We start from the raw sequence: 19542 nt of genomic DNA on the forward strand, positions 1-19542 counted from the left end.
ATTGCTCTCTACAACTCCCTGAAAGGAGGGTGTAGAGAGGTGGGGGTCGGTCTCTTTTCTCAAGTCACAGGCGACAGGACCAGAGGAAATGGCCTCAAGTTGCGCCAGGGGAGGTTCAGGCTGGATATTAGGAAAAAATTTTTCCCTGAAAGGGTTCTCAGCCCTTGGAATGGGCTGCCCAGGGAGGTGGTTGAGGCCCCATCCCTGGAGGTGTTCAAAAGACGGGTTGATGTAGTGCTGGGAGGTCTGGTTTAGTGATGATGCTCCTTGTTTGTTGTGCGGGTGTCTATTTTTGTCAGTGAGGTTGACGGTTGGACAAGATGATCTTGAAGGTCCCTTCCAACCTAGAAGATTCTGTGATTCTGTGCTGAGGGGTGAAACCAGCTTTGCTGGACACTGTGGTTGCCCCAATGGCTTTTTATGAATGGAGCCGGCCTTTCTCCGTGGCCCCACGGGCACCCTCTAAGTCTGGGCTTTGGTGAGTAAGTCTGGGGAGAAACTGCTGGGTCTGACCGCAGCAAAGATGCTTTTTGGACGGTTTTCAGTTGCACGTAAGGAGCCAGCCGCGCTGTGTACACAGGAGGAGTTTCTGCACGTCGGAATGTGTGTGTATATTAGCGCACAGCTGCGCCGCTCCTCTCCCTCCCGCAGCTGATCTATGGAGCAGGGACACGAGTAAAGTTTTTTGCATCAATAAAGTGTTTCTCTTCCCCCTTTCCTCCCCCCGCAGCCTGCCCAACTGACCCCCTTTGCGGCAGCACAGTAAAACTAACATACTGAAATCTCTTCTCTCTTCCCTTCTCTCTCATCTTCTTGTTTTTCTAGATGTTTCCCCTGCCAGTGGCTAATGGAAAAAACAGACCCACGACCCTAGCGAGCACTCAGTTTGGAGGATCAGGTACAGTCATCTTGATTTTTTTTTTTCTTTACACCGTTAATGTTTCTTGCAATAAATTCTTGTTTGCTTCCAGAGACCCCAAAGGAGGGGTTTCTGTCGTTTTGTGTGATGTGTTTTTCTGGTGGTGGCCTGCTACTATTTCTCCGGATGATTCTCTTTTTGCTCCACGTGTCTCCGGGTGCTCAAAGCGGCTCTTGCCGATCTGTCTGCAGTTAAGAAGTCCCCACCTGAGCTGAAGGTTGTTGTTGTCTCGCCGCTCGGGCTGGAGCAGCCTGGGAGCAGACAGCCAGTGCTCTGCTCTTAAGCTGCTTAGAGGAACGCGTGGTTCCTGCAGACGTACGCCCCGGGAGCCCTGCTGTGTGTCACAGAGAGGACACGGTGGTGGCGGTTAATTCCTGGGACAGGGAGACTTCGGTGCAGTTTGGGTGTCTGCTCAGTTCAGCCCCTCTGTTGGGTGGCATCTGGGTGTTCCTCACCCAGGAGGGGACCCCTCCTGATCAGATGCCTCCAGGGAGGTGGCAGGAGGGGTGGCTGGAGCTGGTTCCCCATCCTCCGAGCTGGTCCCCGCTGTGGTTTTGGGGTGCTGTTGGGCAGAGCCTCGCCTGTCCCACCTTGTCACGGTGTCCCCAGTGCCAGCCCTGCTCCCCAGAAGTGCTGGGTGGCCGTGTCCATCCCCACCGGCCCGGCCGCCAAGGAGGGGCCAGGGTGCCAAGATGAAAGGGCTTTGGGAGCAGGGCAGCAGCGGGGAGGATGGCCAGGGCTGGCGATGCGGCTGCGATAGGAGACTCCCTGGAGGGTGTGAAGCTTTTCATGTCGGGTTGGGAAACGCAGCGCTGGTTCATTTGAGGCTGAAGCTGAGAATTCCCCGGCCGAGCGGACGGCGCGGTGCTGTGCCAGGCGTTTGATGCCCGGGGAAGCCGCTCTGTGCAGGGCTCGCTGCGGCCCCTGGCATGCAGGAAGTGCAGTTAATTTGTCCTTCTTGCTGAAACACGCTGGCGCTTTGTGGGTGGTTAAAACTCGACCTTCTCTACCCTGGGCCGACTCGGGCTGTCCAGGGAAACTCCTGGCCAGGTGGAACGTCTGCGCCCTGGCATCCTGGGGACTGGGGTGGGATTTCTGGATCATAGCTTTGATCAGAGAATCATGGAGCGGTTTGGGTTGGAAGGGACCTTAAAACCCACCCAGTGCCACCCCCTGCCCGGCGCAGGGACACCTCCCTCAAGACCGGGTTGCTCAAAGCTCCGTCCAACCTCGCCTTGAACCCCTCCAGGGGTGAGGATGCCGTCCCCATCGATGCCGTCCCCATCAGTGGTGGTGGGTGCTGGGGGGCAGAAGCAGGACGGGAGGGCTGTCCTCTGCCCTGCTCCTGCCCTTTTTGGCCGGGGAAGTTTGATGCTTTCAGATGGGGCTGCTGAGCTGCACATCGAGATGGCTTTTAGCAAACATTTTTACAGGGAGGGAAGCTGTTGAGTGGGCGCTGGAGGAAATTTGAGGGGAGAGGACTCTGGGGTTAACCCAGATGGAAGCTGATCTCTCCCAGTGAGTGTTCCTGTGTGCGACTTCTGCTGTTAAAATAATCCGCTGAAGACGCGCTACACGCTGGTGAGAGCAGAGTCATGGAGCAGGCTCCCATTAACTCGTTTCCTGCTCGGAGGCTGGCTTGGCTGCAGGGTTTGCAGGGCTGGCCAGCGAGGAGAGGCTGGAGCCAGGCTCTGTGGCTCAGCCCATGCCACCACCGGACCCCCCTCCGCCCGGCTGAGCGACAGCCAAAACAACACCAAAACCTTCTATTCTCTACACTCTCCCCCCCTCCCCTCTTCTTTCTCTTCTTTCGGGTGAGTGAAAGGTAATGTTGACACCACCCTTCCTCTGGGCTGCTGCTTTTTGAGCCTGGCTGTGAGCAGTTCATGAAAACAGAGGACTGATGTTATACAACGGCTCTGGCGGTGGTTGCACAATCGCTGCTGTCCCGGGCTCGGGGCTCCACGGTGGCTCTTTTGTCCTTTCTTCCCTTCATCTTTCAGCATCGCAGGTTGGAAGCGCAGCTCAGGGCTTGGTTTCAGGGAAGCCTCTTCCTCCAGTTACCCCTCGGCCAGTCGTCCTCTGTGTCACTGGTGGAGAGCAGGGGGCACTTTTGGTTTATGTCTTGTCTTTGTGACACCTCTCTGCTCCCGAATGCTTGAGGATTGATTTCTGCTGGTGGGATGAATAACTGCAGTAAGACACTAGGGAGATGTGCCGTGGGGAGGGATGCACTGTGTATGTTAGAAGGATCCAAGGTGTCTAAGCGAGGTCCCAGATAGTGGCCAGTGGCTGTTTTCATAGTTTGTTGATGTTGGTTTAGCTTAATTCGCTAATTGACAGCAAGGTACAATCAGATACTGGTTCATCCCCAAAGGCACAGCCAGCCATCCGGCTCCAAATTTGATTTGAAGTCGAATCGTCCCCAACCCTGGTGTGGTCAGAAGGGGGAGAGCAGATGGTCCTTGGATTTGGGGACCTGGACTTGCTGAGGGAGCAGGGCGTCTTGCAGCCACGCCATAATCTGGACCTGGAGATTAGCTCCCTAAATCTCCTTCACTTGCAGGAATGCCTGGGCTTCCTCTTTAATGGGGCTCGTGTTTTTCTAAACCCTCCTGTTGGATTGGTGTCTGTACCCCTGATAAAGGCAGCGCAGCGTGTCACCTCCGCTGCCATCCCTCTGCCTGGAAAGGAGAAGCAGAGACCCATTCTTAGCTCATTAGTGACCACTGTGGCACCAATATCCCATTATTTGGGGTATTATCCCAAGATAATAACCAGATGTGCCAGAAAAATTGGTGTTGCGTGCTTCTGCCCACCCTTGGACGAGTGAATTTGTGGCCTCCCTCTTTTCATCTCTCTCCTCCTCGGGGAAGTCCTGGGGCAGTTTGTAGCCTTTATTTTTTGTTTCCCCTCCAGAGGAGCTGGGAGCTCCTGGCTCTTCCCTCCCCGGGGGAGGTCGGGAGCCAAGGGAGCCGTGACCCCGCTGACTCCCAGCCAGAGTGCCCCGCTTGCCAAGATGACGTTTCTTACTTCCAGAATCCAGCTGGTAAATAAGGCAGCACAGTCGTTTGGAACAGCGCTCCGAGAAAAATCACATGGTGATAAAATTGCCCCGAATTCAAATCCTTTTCAAATCCCAATTAATAATTGCCCTGGCCAAGCTGCTGGCGCTCGTGCGGGTGGCCCCGTTTCCCTCTCCCAGGCCAGGAAAATTCAAAGTGTTAATGCGAGCCCTCCAGCTTTGTGATCCCTTTGCTTTTATATTTGTCTCCCGGTTTTATTTTAAGCTCTGCCGCTGTTTCCCTCCTTTCTGTCCTTAAATGCACCGGGGGAGGAACTGGTTTAGCTACCCCGCCGCATGGACAATTCAGCACCTCCGCTTTGCGTTTTCTTGGCAAGGCGAAACCCAACAATTGCCACTAGGATGGAGCTTACGTCAGGCAGCCCCTGTCTGCAGCATTTATAGCACATATAGGTCACCGCGGGGAAGTTGGTCTTCCTGGGGCTTTGGGCTGTAACCAGTGTTTTCCAGCGTGAGCCCTGTCGTTTGCCGCCGGGGTTTTATTTGAGCCGGGACGCTGGGCGGACGCCTATTGTCCCGCTCCTAGAAGGCTGTGGTTTCATCCTCCTCCCCTCGCCAAACTGTTTGTTTATTATTTGCAGTAGCAAAACATTTTTCAAACCGTGTCCTCCGTCCGTGCCCCCCCCCACCCTCTCCATGTCATAGTTCATAAATGACTAATCTGATCAGAAACGAGCTCCCTCCCAGCGCGTTTAATTAAACTGTGCCTCTAGCAGGAAACGGCGCGTGCGAAATTTCACATGGAAATAACCAGTTTGAATTGACATGAAGACAGTAGGAGTGTGGCAGGAGGCGAAGAAGTTGTCATTGTCTGGCCCCAGCCCGGCCGTGGCAATCGCTGGGGCCTCGTGGCCGCCGGGTTTTCGTGCCTTTGCTCCGGCAACCAAGCTGGGGCTCCGTGGGGCAGGGGGGGACAACGAGGGACAGGGATGTCCTGAGCAGCACTTTGCATCCCTGGTTAATCCAGAGAGTGTCCCACCATCTCCCCTGCACATCCCACCAGGATGCCAGGTTGGTGTCCTGTTGAAACAGGAGCCCAGGAGGTCTCCTGCTGGCAGATGGTTCTTCTTGCGACAAATAAAAGCTCTGCTGAAAAAAAATAGCTTATTTTCCCCCCCTTCTCTTTTGAGTAAGTGAATTCACCGTTAAATATCTTTTCCTTCTTGCTTTGTGCTGAAGGAGGGAGCTCCCTGGCTCAGGTGGGTTTGGAAGGGAGAGTCCCCTCCCGCTCCGTGCTGTGATTTCCACCCCCAAAATTTGTTCGGCGCTTTTTTTTTTCCTGCGAGCGAGATGGTGAGATGAGGCTCATTGTCGAGGGAATTGCTTTGATCGGGGCAAGTTCATAAAATACATTTGAAGCTGGCTGAGCGGGGAGCTTTTCAAAGGGTTACAAGCTGGTGCATGTAACAAATTTTAAGTTATAGTCTAGTGAACAAAGTAAATGCATTCTCCCTGGAGGTAGGTGAGTCTGTATCCCCTTTGAAAGCCCGCTTTAAACAGCCTTCAAACTTGGATACCTGTGGCAACAGCACTGAAAGTAATAAATTCTCTGAAAGATGAGGTTGTCTCTTTAATTGGTGCTACGGGTGAGCTGTTTGAAGATTTAATGATTCGGTGTGTGCGTGCAGCCCTGCGTCGGGAAGCTCCAGGAGGGGGTTGGTGCCCCGGCCGGGACGCTGGGTTCCCCTTCACTTGCGGAGCACCCAACTTGGGGATTTTTGGTAAAAACATCAAAGTTCAAGAGTTAGGAAGAGCTAAGCGCAGCATTTCTGTTGCCACGCTGTCAGCAATCGAGTCTGAGGCTGCAGAATAGCATTCGCAACTATTTACCATAGTGAGGAAAACAGGAGCTTTTATTAGTAAGGATGTATCACGTTTTCCTACTCCCTGCCTCTAGATCCCACATGTTTTGCTTATGCTGAAGTGGGAGTGATGGGCTTTGCTTGCTATTTTGATAGATGATGGAAGGCAGACATGAGGTGCGCAATATGTGACTTGATATTTAAAACTGGCACTTTCCATTAAAGTACATCCTCCAGGCTGCTTGTTTATGTTGCGGTTGCGACCGTGCCCATACAGCAGGCTTGCAAAACTGTCACCAAACACAAAGCCACCACAACAAAAAAGTCAAAGCAGAAAAATTTACTTGCCCGCCCGCCAGCGTGACCGTTTCTTTTGAAGGAAAAACTGCTTTTTAGCCATTATCAAAGGTAAAAAAAAAAAAAAAGTCTTTCCATGGATAAGGTTGGAAAGCTGAGAGGTGGGGTTGGCCTGGAAAGAGACGGTCCCTGTAGCCCTGGGCTGCTCTGGCATTTCCATTCCTGCCGCCGGCAGAGCCCGTGCCCGGGGTGTGGGAGGATGCTGCCGGAGCGGAGGGGACCGAGCCCCAGCCCTGCCAGGAACAGCCTGGAGGACTTTCAGTGGAGGTGTCTCCCACGTGCTCCTCAGGTGCCTTAAACAGCTTCCTGCTTTGTTTTAGTCTCTGCCTTTGGGAAGCTCCTAGAATCACAGACTGGTTTGGGTGCGAAGGGACCTGAGAACCCCCCCAGTGCCACCCCCTGCCCTGGGCAGGGACACCTCCCACCACACCAGGTTGCTCCAAGCCCCCTCCAACCTGCCCTTGAACCCCTCCAGGGATGGGGCAGCCACAGCTTCTCTGGCCAACCTGGGCCAGGCTCTCCCACCAAAGTTCTCCCTGAGATCTGACCTCCCTGTTTTTCCCAGGGGACTGTTAACCAGGGGACAGAAAGCAGGGTTTGGAAGAAAAAGCCTGGGAGTGCCCCGAGGCTGGGGGCAGGGAATGGGGGTCGGCAGGAAATCACAAGCAAGAGGGGAACAAATGGCAGGGGAAGATCTTCACGCCTTTCTCCATTAAATCCAGCCTCACAGCCCGGTTACGTCCCTGCTCCCCATGTCCCTGCTCCCAGGGCTTCCCCACCTGCGTGGCTGTTCCTCCGGCGTCTTTGCAGTGAGGGGGATACATGAAGGTCTTCCTTTCTCCCTCTCTCTTTGGTACCTCTCTTCAAATTTACTTTTTTTCCTTGAATTTTCCGGCAAGGCTGAGAGTGAGGGTGTCCTGCCCGAGGCACGGCCGGTCTCTAACGGAGCCTGGGAAGAGCAGGAAAAGGGTGATGGTGCTGCTGGGGATGCTCTGCCAGGAGCTCGGTGCTTCTCCAGCGGCTGGGGACAGGCAGATAGAGCCCCATCCCCATCTTGGCGTGTGTTTAACTTCAGGGGGTGAAAATGGAGAGGTTTTTTGGGTTTTGGTGTGGTTTTTCTGTTGTTCTCCCACCCCGGGGAAGAGGCTTCCTGGCTGGATTTGAGATTTTGAACTAGGAGAGAGCACAGGGGTGCCAGAGCCGAAGCTGCACTGACATAAGTGACAGCTTTTGTTTAGAAACTGCAAATTTGACACAGACCTTGTTTAAGCACACAGTTCTAGCTTTGCCAGGAGAGCTAAAGCAGTACAAGCCTCCTCCTGCCAGCAGAGCTTTTTCCTTCCCTGGAGGAGGCAGTTGGGTGCTGGTGTGGCTCTGCCCGCTCGAGGGGCTGCGACCAGAGCAGTGTATCTCATGTAAAACTCACGTGCCGTGCCTGGATTGAAGCTGACGTGAAGCCGGGCTCGGAGCAAACCTTCTGTGTTTCAAAAGAACGTGCACAAGCTCAAGCACCTGCTTTCCTTCTAATAAGAGGGGCTGGTTTGCCTATTAATTGCATGCCTAATGTCGTTGCCTCGTTGGTTGCTCCAAGCCCCCTCCAACCTGCCCTTGAACCCCTCCAGGGATGGGGCAGCCACAGCTTCTCTGGCCAACCTGGGCCAGGCTCTCCCCACCCTCACACCAAACAAGTTCTTCCCCACAGCTCAGCTCCATCTCCCCTCTTGCAGGGTCCAACCCTTCCCCCTCCTCCTAGGGCTCCCCTCCCTCATCCAGAGTCCCTCCCCAGCTTTCCTGGAGCCCCCCTTCTTTAGGGACTGGAAGGGGCTCCAAGGTCTCCCCGGAGCCTTCTCTTCTCCAGGCTGAACCCCCCCAACTCTCTCAGCCCCCCCTCCCAGCAGAGGGGCTCCAGCCCTCCCAGCATCTCCGGGGCCTCCTCTGGCCCCAATCCAAGAGGTCCATGTCCTTCTGCTGGTGGTGGCCCCAGAGCTGGAGGCAGCACTGGGGGGTGTCTCCCCAGAGCGGAGCAGAGGGGCAGAATCCCCCCCTGGCCCTGCTGGCCACGCTGCTGGGGATGCAGCCCAGGGGTGGGGGGTTTCTGGGGTGACAGGACACGTTGCTGGGACGTGTGGAGCTTCTCACCCCCCAACACCCCCAGGTCCTTCTCCTCTCGTTACAGATGATCTTCTGGGGGGCAGTCGGGCCCCCCTCGACTCCTGCCCACACAGGGCTGCCCCAGCGGCGCGTCCTCCTGCGGGGCTGGGATTGTTTGCCTTTGGCTCAGCATCCCGGCCCCAGGCCTTGCACGCTTGTTGTGCCCTTTCCAAAGGGGAGCGATGGCTTTGGAAGGGGCCCAGCAGGTCTGGCAGGCGTTTCTGCTGGACCTCGCTGCTGCTAATTTCACATTCTGCATGCTCCGTGGGGTGCCCCGCTCCAGCACGTGTCCCGCGTGTGACCGCTCGCTCTGCCTACTGCATCTCCATTGTTCATGTTTGTATACAGCGAAACTCAAATTGGGATTTTATTATTTGGAGGGTTTTTTTTTTTTAGTTTGAGACAGCGAATGGGTGTCTTAAGGGGATGGATGTAATGCATCATGCTGTTTTGTTACTCTGGATGGCCTCGGCACTAACCTGGCACGGCATTCTCCGGTGTTCACCCAGCTGAAGGACGCTATAGATGCATCTTCACTGCTCACTAGTGCCCAAAATCACCAGTAAAGGTGATATTTTCAGTACCCTTCTAACCCAAGAGCAGACTCTGAACCCAAATGCATAATTATATTATTCACAAGTGACGCTTTGACAAGAGGGAAGGTGATGGTGGTCCACCACCTTGGCTGGAAGAAGGACGTGATGACACAAGGTCTTGAGAGCGAAGTTGCAAGTGTCTGTGTTTCCTGAGTGCTTTGAGCACGAAAGGAGACTATCAGCTCTACACCATGGGCAGGAGAAGCCCTTTGGGGAAACCCTATGTCCCCTCGTCCAAGAGTGATGATCTGAGCTGGGTGGATCTGCCCGGTGGTAGCAGCGTGGACCTCCCAGCTAACTGTGGGAGTGGGGCTGAGCTGCTGGCACTGGATGAAATCCTGCCCCGGCATCACCTGGAATCCTGCCCCAGCAGTGGCATAATGGTGTTCTCCATGATCCGAAGAACCCTGGATCATGGAATCAGAGAATAACGGGTTGGAAGGGACCTCTGGAATCTTCTCCTCCAACCTTCTGCCAGAGTAGGGTCACCCAGAGCAGGTTGAACAGGAACGAATCCAGATGGGTTTTGAACATCTCCGGAGACAGAGACTCAAAACCCTCTCTGGGCAGCCTCTTCCAGGGCTCTGCCACCCTCACAGCAAAGAAGTTCCTCCTCATGTTTAGAACTTCCCATGTTCAAGTTTGTGCCCATTTCCTCTTGTCCTGTCCCTGGGCACCACTGAAAAACGACCGGCCCCATCCTCCTGACACCCACCCCTTAAGTATTTATAAGCATTGATGAGATCCCCCCTCAGTCTTCTCTTCTCCAGACTAAAAAGACCCAAATCCCTCAGCCTTTCCTCATCAGAGGGATGTCCTAGTCCCCTCATCATCTTTGTAGCCCTTTGCTGTCCCCTCTCCAGCAGTTCCCTGTCCTTCTGGAACTGGGGGGCCCAGAACAGGACACGGTGCTCCAGATGTGGCCTCCCCAGGGCAGAGCAAAGGACCATGCTCTTCTTGATGTTCCTTGGCTGTTGTTTCTCTTTTGTCGTGGTGTGAGGCTCCTTGAAGCTTCTGCTCAGCCTGTTTTACCTGCTCGGGGTGCAGGAGCGGGGGTTCGCCTGCCCACACTCCGACAGTTGCCCCAGCATCCTCTCCATAGCAAGGAGTGCTGTGAGCGGTGGGCCAGTGGTGGCCATGTGGCCAGTGCAGCTGTCTCAGCTATGCCAAAAAGTTTGCCCACATCTGCCTTGCGGATTCCTGGCTGCGGGGGTTGGGATTATCCCGTGCTCTTCCAGCACCTCGAAATAGCTGAGAAATCCCAGGAGCACGGTGAGGGGGTGGTGGGGAGGAGCACCAGCTCACCCGCCTGTCCCTGTGGGGCAAGGACACGGGGTCTGGGCAGCATTGGGACTGGGTGCTTCCCTGGCACGTCTCCAGCCACCAGCCCAGCTGGGAATGTGCAGTGTCCTGAACCTGATCAACCTGGGAGGTGAGGATGGGCAGTGGTGTTGTGGTTTCCAGCTATAGAATCCCAGAATCACAGACTGGTTTGGGTGGGAAGGGACCTCAAAGCCCCCCCAGTACCACCCCCTGCCCTGGGCAGGGACACCTCCCACCAGCCCAGGTTGCTCCAAGCCCCCAGCCCTCCCAGCATCTCCGGGGCCTCCTCTGGCCCCGCTCCAACAGCTCCATGTCCTTCTGCTGGTGGTGGCCCCAGAGCTGGAGGCAGCACTGGGGGGTGTCTCCCCAGAGCGGAGCAGAGGGGCAGAATCCCCCCCTGGCCCTGCTGGCCACGCTGCTGGGGATGCAGCCCAGGGGTGGGGGGTTTCTGGGCTGCCAGCGCACGTTGAGGGGCGTGTGGAGCTTCTCACCCCCCAACACCCCCAGGTCCTTCTCCTCAGGGCTGCTCTCCAGCCGTTCCCCCCCAGCCTGGGGTTGAGCTGGGCATTGCCCCAACCCAGGTGCAGGACCTTGCCCTTGGCCTGGTAGAACTTCCTGAGGTTGCCACAGCCCCACCTCTCCAGCCCCTCCAGGTCCCTCTGGATGGCATGGCTAGTGGGCATCTCAGAGGCTGCAAAAAAAGACAATGTGGTGGCCCGAACGTAGGTGTCCTTTGGTGACCGACGCTGTTCGGGGAGCGATTGCATTCTAAGAAATTTGGGCTTTTCCACAGGATGGTGTCAGACAGCGTGTGCTCAGGGAGTTGATACTCGTGTCCCTTCTGGACCTGCCACCGGAGAGCAGCCGGCACGGAGAGCATCTCACGCTTCACAGGCCCTTCTGCCAAAAGGTTCCCAAATACTTTGCAAGTCTTTATTAGCGCATTAGCTTAAACAAATTGAGTTATATACGCCACGGAGGGAGGAAAGGTGCCGCGCTCCTTCAGTGTTGACTTAAAGTTTAATTAATTTTGTTGCCAAATGAGGCATGAAATACAGTGTGAAATACATTGTGGCGCTGAATGCGTAATTGTGCGGGGGCCCAGGAGCGGAGCGAGCGCCGAGGACGGGGGATCACCTGGGGCACTGAGCTCTCGTGGCACCCAAACGTGCGCGTCTGGCAGCGGCGGTGGCACGGGGAGCTGCTTCGGGGGGGGGACAGGGGACACCCAGCCTCCCCCCGCAAAGAGGACGTGGCATCTGAAGCCGCTCTCGTGCCCAAGGGTTTGAATTTTTCACCCAAAGAGTGGTCGGGCATTGGAAGAGGCTGCCCAGGGAGGGGGTGGAGTCCCCATCCCTGGCTGTGTTTAAGGGCCGTTTAGATGCAGTGCTGAGGGACATGGTGTAGGGGAGGACTTGGTAGAGTAGGGGAGATGGTTGGACTCGATGATCCCAAGGGTCTCTTCCAACCTAGACCATTCTATGATTCTATGTTCGTGCCGGGGGATCCAGCCACCGGAGCCAAACAGCCGGACAGAGTCCCAGGGTCTGTCCCCTCCGGGACGCGGCAGGAGCGGCCGCTGTGACCGTTGTATCTTTGCCATCTTAAAAATGGATTCAACCTGGATTTGGGGACATAATATGGTGTTTTTACCGCCTGGTTGTAAAGATTCTGGGTTTGTCTGTCCCAGGTGGCCTTGTAGGGTGGAAATACCTATAAGGAGAGAGCAGGAGAGGAGAATGCTGAACTGTGAGCGAGGATTTCTCCATATAGGTGGAAATACCTATAAGGAAAGAGCGGGAGAGGAGAATGCTGAACTGTGAGCGAGGATTTCTCCATATAGCTGGAAATACCTATAAGGAAAGAATGGGAGAGGAGAATGCTGAGCTGTGAGCGAGGATTTCTCCATTTGGGGTTTGAGAATTTTAGTAGTGGCTGTTTTGAAGCTCTTCTGGCCGCCGTGATTAACGCTTCTGGAGGGGGGATGTCTTCCCAGCGCCTCGCCTCCCCCACTAAAGGAGGGAAAGAGGCAGTTCAGGACATCTGCCCCCTTTTATTTTATCTTGAGTTTTTCAATTAACTCCCCAGGTAACCCAGCTCCAAAGCCGGCAGGGAGAAAAAGCTAAAAAAATACTGTCCATCTGCCTGTTAACCCTGAGAAGCGCATCCCCACCTCCAAAGTGACCTAAGGCAACGGCTTCCTCTAAATTTAGCTGGAGATTGCGTCAGGAGCAAGAGGGAGGTGAAGTTAATGTGGCATAAGCTCGTTCTAGCAGGGAAAGCTTCATGGTTAGACGGGGATGGAAAATAAATAAACAGACCTTGTTTCAGAGCGTGGGGGGACACGGCTGGAGAAGGGCGGCCTCCAGCACCCCGATACGCCTGTCGAGGTGGGGGTTTCATACCCAGTGGGGCAGAGGACAGTCTGCAAAACCTTGGTCCATCATAATAAAGGGGAAGCACCTTCCAGGAAAGCGGGTGATGTTCCCTGTGTCCTGTCTGCAGGATGCTGGGGACAGCCAGCGAGCCAGGGGTCTCCTTTGGTGGAAGCAGGTTTGGTGGTGGCTGCCCAGAGCTCACTGGCCACCACTCAAGGCAGGGCTGTTCTTCTCCTTCCTTCCTTTTGAAGCATCTTCTGCCCACCCTTCATCCCTGACCCCCAGGGACAAGGAATCATAGAATCACAGAATGGTTAGGTCCCTGTCCCCCAGGGACAAGGAATCATAGAATGGTTAGAGTTGGAAGGGACCTTAAAGATCATCAAGTTCCAACCCCCCTGCCCTGGGCAGGGACACCTCCCACTAGAGCAGGTTGCTCAAAGCCCTGTCCAACCTGGCCTTGAACCCCTCCATGGGGCATCCACAGCTTCTCTGGGCAACCTATTCCAGCGTCTCACCACCCTCACAGCAAAGAATTGGTGAGGGCTTTCCCCTCTGAAAGCCCTCCCAGGTCTCCGTCATGGTGCTCTTTGGTCTCAGATGTGGTGGCATTCAAGAGTGCCCCAGGGGACAATCTGTGGTGGCCCTGCCCTGGAAGAAGACCCAGGCAAACTCCTGCAGGACAAGCCTTGGAGGACACTGGTGTTCTCAGTCACCTCTTACCTTTCTACTTGTCTTGGGGGGGTGATGGGTGGCTTGGCTTGTGACAAGGGACAGCCCCTGTCCTTGTGGTGTGTGTGTGACCATTCCTCGAGAGTGGGGAGGTCCTGGGCCCCTCTGACCCTGTCCTCGTGGTGTGTGTGTGACCGTTCCTCCAGAGTGGGGAGGTCCTGGGCCCCTCTGCTTTTTTTTTTCTTTTTTTTTTTTTAAAGTGAGGTGGTCTCTATTCCAAAGGCTTCTTAATGCCCCGTTAACATTGTTATACAAAACAGCAGCGTGCCATTTAATTAGGAAAAATACGTACTAACCTCTACCATATGTTGCTCTTCTCCCTGGATTTGCATTTGAAAGTCCAGCTGAATTTCAATGTGAAACTGGATTTTATCCAAATGATGAATGGCCCGAGCGGCTGTGGGAAGGTGGACGTGTCTCCCCATTGCATGTGGTTGGCTTTTTTTGTTTGGGGTTGTATTTTTTTAATTTTTTTTTTTGCCTTCTTAAAAAATTTTAAAGCAGGATTCCTTTCCTTCTTGTACGAGATTTAGTCTCAAGCAGCGTGTTCTCGGTGGCAGGGCCGGTGGTGGTGGAGGAGATGACCCTGCCACCGAGCCTCCCCGTTTCAGCCATGGCTGCTCTGTCCTCGTCGCTTTGTCATCTCCTTTGGTGACTTCAAATAAGACTTTGGTATCAACGGGTACTTTTTCTTTCAAAAGACAAGGCAGTGGCCCGGCCGTGTGGGCTCCGACCCACCGTTGCCTCCACAGCAGGAGCTGGGGAGGGTTGTTGGCTTGGATCCCCAACCTGCCATGGATGGGGCTTGTCTCCGAGCATGTGGGGCTTTGCTAAAACCTCCCCCCGGCCACAGCTTCCGAGCTGGGGGTTGAAGCTTTTTGGCTTTTTCTTTTCAGTTTGTTGGAGTGGTGGCAGCTCCAAGCCCCTTCACAGATGGGGCACAGTGGTGTCTCTGTGGCCATCCCTTCTCTGGCAGCGTGGGACAGTGTTCCCCGGCTGCCCTGAAAGAGGAGCAGTGGCATCTCAGTGCTGCTTGTGCTGCTGGGAGAGGAGCTGCTGATGGCAGCACGTCCTCACAGTCCCTTGGCCAGAGGGTGGACTTTTCTCCTCATCTGAGGTACATTTAAACCCAGTTCAACTCTGTAAGAAGCTCAGCGTGACTTTGCTTCGCAGGGTGTGCTCACACGGCTCTTGGTGACCTTTTCCTTTACCTACCTGGCAAAAAAACTCCTTAAAAATCAACTTTGTATCCTGATTATTTCACATCCTCTGCCTCTGTGAGTCCTTGGGAGGATGGCTCGGGTGCCGGGCTGGCCGCGGCGCTCGCAGGGGGAGCTGGTTGCCACAGGTTTCTGACTTTTGTTCTCCTTTCTCTTGGCCCCTTGGAGATCAGTTCAATCTTTAAGACAGTTTTTGTTGGGGTTTTTTGTTGTGTTAATGCAGCTGAACTAATATGATTACATTTCCAGATTTGGGTAATGGAATAACAAGTCAGGAAGCTCTTTTTTTGCGCCCCCCCCCTTTTTTTTTTTTTTTTTTAAGGAGAATTTATGTCACTACCAAATTATCCAAGTCTCCACTTGGGAAGATCTTTCCCTTTCTCAATTACTCTTGACATGAGGGCTCCTTGTGCCCGGCATCCTGGTCCTGGCATAAGGGCTGCTGTGCTTTATGCTCATGGACCACGGACCAGGTTGTCCTGGATCCCCAAAAAGATGGGTCCTCCCTTCCCTACGAGACCTGCCAGGCTGAAGGGGCCGTGTACATCCCCCAGTGCTGCCTTGGGGGCAGGACCCCTGGACGCCTGGGGCAGTTCCAGCAGCATCTCGAGGCGCGTTGGCTTCGCTCACCTCCGCGCTGGCTCTCGGGTTTCGGAGGAGCAATCTGGAAAACAGCTCAGCCAAACCGTCTCGCGATGGCAACTTCCTTTCTAAAAAGAGAAGGATGTTGCGGAGTTAGTGGCTTCCCATTATTTTCCCCAACTCGAGCCCTTTTTCTTGCCGTTGTTCCCCCGGTGTCGGGCCGTGGGGTCAGCTTTGGGATGGAGACACACCGGGACACAGGGTGTGGGTTTTGCTTTGCCTTCCCCAAGCACCGAGCTGCTCCGTCCCTCCCGGGACAGGGGTCCCGGCCGATGGAGCCCCGGTACCGGTTGGCGGAGGTCCCACACCGGGATGGCACCACGTGGGAGCGGGGCCCCGGCGTTTGCCCTTCTTTGGGAATGCTGTAAGAAGGTAGTGAGTCACTTTTCCATCGAGCCGATAGTTACCCTGCTCCTGTCTTGTATTTGTGTTGTGTAGCCAGCAGGATTATTTATAACTTCGCCAGCATCCCGAGTCTATTGTTTTAGCAAAGAGCAGGAATGACTAGATGACTTCCTGAGATTTTTTTTTTTTTTTACCACCCCCTCATTTTTTATTTTTTTAAAAATCTGCTTTTCCTTCCAAGTATTATGTTCGCCAGTTGGATGCTTTCCCCCCACATCTTCCCCTCCTGATTGTGCATTTGTGCTGCTGACAATCCCACTACCGGTGTTGCTTTAACTCTTAAAAACTCTCCCGGGAAGAGCCGGGGTCCGTGCCCCGGTAGGGCTGGGGCATCCCTGGGTGGCACCAGCAGCTCCCCCCGGCCTCAGGTGCTGGGGACCAAGGGATGAGGCTCTGGCAGTGTTGTTAACAGGAGGGTGAGCATCTATGCTCTTCCAGGAGTTACATTGGGTATCTCAGGATGCTGTGGATGAGTCAGGATGCTGTGGATGCCTTGGGATGCCATGGGCACCTTGGGATGCTGTGGATGCCATGGACACCTTGGGATGCCATGGACACCTTGGGATGCCGTGGATGCCATGGACACCTTGGGATGCCATGGGCACCTCGGGATGCTGTGGATGCCATGGACACCTCGGGATGCCATGGACACCTCGGGATGCTGTGGATGCCTCGGGATGCCGTGCAACCCAGGTGTGGGTTCAGTCCAGTCCAGGCCACCAGCACAGGATTACACCTTTGCCCTCCCTTTCAGCCACTTTGTCTCTGCCCCTCTGAAGGTGTTAATTGGGGCAATCCAGAGGTGTCACCTCAGCCCAGGGCTGTGCGGGGTAGAAGCCATTTCCACGCTGGTGGAAGCGACGCATCCAGCCCTGGGGAGGTGGCACTGGTGGGCATGGAGAAAGCGGGTCCTGAGCTCCTGTCCTCCTTGTGTGTGCATCTGGGCAGTGTTCAGCCTGAATCCTGGAGCTCTCCTGGTTCTTGTCCTCCTCCTCCTTGTCCATCTGCCTGCAGCTAATTCACTATTGGTATCGCAAGACTCCTCATGGTTTTAATTAAGCCCATCCCTGGAAGTAAAGGTGTGCAGAAGGGAGAGAAGGGGCAGGGTGGTGGTTTGGTGAACTCAGCCCGTCTGAACCTTTGGGAAAGATCCATGGGTTGAGCTTCCTTGGGGAGCAGCACCCCGACAGAGCCGGCCACGGCTCCTCCTTGCCCAAACTGCCCAGGTCTGCTTTGGATCCTCTTGCTTGAAACTGGGACGTGTGACTCCCGCTTTGGGTTTGGTTGAGTCGAATTCTCCTTCTGACACTGGAACAGGTTGCCCAGGGAAGTTGTGGATGCCCCGTCCCTGGAGGGGTTCAAGGCCAGGCTGGATGTGGCCTTGAGCAACCTGCTCTAGTGGGAGGTGTCCCTGCCCAGGGCAGGGGGGTTGGAACTCGATGATCTTTGAGGTCCCTTCCAACCCAAACCATTCTATGATTCTGGCCGAGTGAGATGCTCTGAGGTGGAGCCTGTCCTGTCTGCCTTCCCTTCGTTAGCATCTTCTCGGCCGTGATGTAACGAGCAGCCGCTGAGGTTTGAGCGGCTGCAGCCACGACCTGCAAAAGCGACCCAGGGGCGAAACAGCTGAAGAGGAAGGAGCCTTTGCTGCCTTTGTGGTCAGCAGAGATCCTGCTGAAGTCCTCTCGGTTTCTATCAGTTCAGAACTCAAAACTTTAGTGCTCGTTTATTTTTAAGCTGCTGTTTCGAGCCGAGGTGCCTGCAGGCCCTTGCTTGTCCTCTCCCCGGTGGTGAAAAGCAGCCTCGTAGCCCCTCTGGCTCCAGACCCTTCCCCAGCAGGGCCACAGGGGAGTGGTGGAAGGGGTTGGAGGTTGCCTGGTCTGTCTCTGGTTCTGCCCTTGTCTCCGGTGCTGCTCTCCCTGCGCCGAGTCTCCAGGAGTCAGAGGGAAGCGGGAAGTTGGTCCAAATGGAGCTGTGCCACGCTGGGAACACCACTCAGGGTGGAAAACGAGTCCTGAATTCTGTCCTGTGTGGTTTTTACATACCCTTCCTAGCTGGTTTTGCTTTTCCAGGTTTCTTGTGGTGCAGAGCACTCGGTGTGGGTCGGAAACGACCATCCTCCAAGAAGGGCCTGGGAATTGGGGCATCTCAGGGAACTGACGTCTGGAGCTGTGAGCTCACAGCAAACTTGAACAAGCGAAACAATTGCTTGTTGCAGTCAAAATTGGAGATTCTTTGGGCCAGGCACTGAACTCGCTTCTTGTAAGAGCTGGTCCCAAAGCCTCGACAGCCCGAGCAGAGCTGTTTCATGTCGCCCAGGAGCTTTGCATCCAAGAGGATGCTTGTGCCGCCTGGGCTGGTCTCCTTCCTCGGAGGTTTTCAAGCTGCTGTTCCCCTGTTTAGGGCATCCTTGTGCTGGCTCCTTCCCAGCCCAGACACTGGGTTATTTGGGTTTTCTCCCCCAGCTGGGGTCTGCAGGCAGTGCTCTCCCAAGTGAAGCTCTGGGATCGTTCCTCACCGAGCGTTTCCCTGCTGCGGTGGGAAAAGCCGAGCCCGGATGGGGCTGAATTCCCGCTCCCTCCTGCTCCTCAGGTTCCTCTCAGCTGAAGTGCATGGAAAATAAAGGCGAGGAAAGAGATGAGGAGCTGTGACTTAACGCTCCCCACTGTGAAACCGCTGGAGCTGAGGACTTTGGAGAGCAGGACACGTGCCACATGGCCAGGAGAGCCGGGCATCGGCGGCTCCTCCAACACGCTGCCTGGGTCAGCTCCAGAGCAGAGAAGAGCCCTTCTCCCCCAGCTCGCTTTGTATTTTTAAAAGCACTGTGGTTTTTTGTTCTGTTTTCTTTAAATAATTTTCTAAAACAGTTGAAACTGTAGGACTGGTGCTTTTTTACCCAAAGAAGAAAACTGAGAGATGAGTGAGATGTTGTGGTTTGGATTGCCAGTTGTGAAGAGTTTTGGGCCTTCCAGGGTGCAAAGCTTTCAAGCTGGTGAGCGCGAGGGCTCGGGCCAGGAGGTGGCTCGAGAACACGGGGGTTAAGACCCGGAGATGTGTCTGTCCACCCAGGTATTTAAGGGATAATCTGCGTCGCTTTATATCGTGCCAAGAGAAGCCGTCTCAGCTCTGGTCTCTGCTGCTGCATTTCCAGCTCTGCCCTCATTTTTTGGGCAAGTCTCTCCATATGTACAATAGCTAGAAACAGTTCTGTTCCCTAGAGAGGCTTTGAGGTTTAACATTTATAAAATGCTTTGAGATCTGCAGATAAAGGAAAGCAAGACAATAAACAGCGACGGGGGCTGTGCCAGAGAAATACCCTGTATCACCACAGCAGAGCCAGGCAGGACTGGGTGGAGGTGGCTTTTGTTGGAGGGCAAACAACTGCTCCGGGAGCCGCTGGATCGGGAGCTGGCAGGAGTGGTGCCAAGCCCTGAACCTATAAACGGTTTAAGGAGGTAAAATCTGCAGATAAGAGCACGATTGAGGGCACATACGTGAGGTTTTGGGAGTTTTTTTTTCCCGTGTTTCCCATTGCCCGGGGTGCTCTCAGCCTGGGAGCGAAGCAGGTCTGGAAAAGATGCTGCCGGGTTGCTCTTTGCTCTCCGGGCAGCGCATCATAAAACCCCTTGGTAAACTTAATCCACTCCATAAACCCCCTTAACTTTCTTTTAACTGCCTTTGCTTGTCCTTAGAGTGAACTCCTTTATAGTCCCCCCAAACAAAGGCAGGCAGGAGTGGGCAGGGACGGAGGAACCTCCTCCCCGGAGCTCCCGGGCGGTGGGAGGAGCGGGGCTGAGGCCGGGACCGCTCGGTGCAGGGTGCTGGGCTCCTGGGCTGCTGGCACCCCGCTGGACATGGCATCCCACAACAAGCCGTCTTGGGGTGAGTCTCCCTGCCAGGCATCTGGCCAGGCTGGGGATTTTTTGGCAGAG

At 54.9% G+C, this 19542-nt stretch overlaps 1 protein-coding gene across 20 annotated transcripts in view; it reads left to right on the forward strand.

Annotated features, from left to right (window-relative positions):
* The window catches only part of TCF3 (transcription factor 3), a 124834-nt gene that overhangs the window by 17703 nt on the left and 87589 nt on the right, over positions 1-19542 (forward strand). For 10 of the 20 annotated variants that reach the window (XR_001412819.1, XM_014949024.1, XM_014949027.1 and 7 more), the window contains exons 2-3: positions 826-898; positions 11027-11143. The exons of 8 other annotated variants lie outside the window; for them this stretch is intronic. Coding sequence is in view for 11 of the 12 variants with exons in the window: in XM_014949024.1 (XP_014804510.1) it covers positions 826-898; positions 11027-11143 (190 nt within the window). In the remaining variant the exon portion in view is untranslated. The remainder of the gene's footprint in view (positions 1-825; positions 899-11026; positions 11144-19542) is intronic. 2 more of the 20 variants (XM_014949039.1, XM_014949040.1) reach the window with 1 other exon arrangement.

This window comes from Calidris pugnax, unplaced genomic scaffold, assembly GCF_001431845.1.
Source record: "Calidris pugnax isolate Ruff unplaced genomic scaffold, ASM143184v1 scaffold170, whole genome shotgun sequence".
Lineage (NCBI taxonomy): Eukaryota > Metazoa > Chordata > Aves > Charadriiformes > Scolopacidae > Calidris > Calidris pugnax.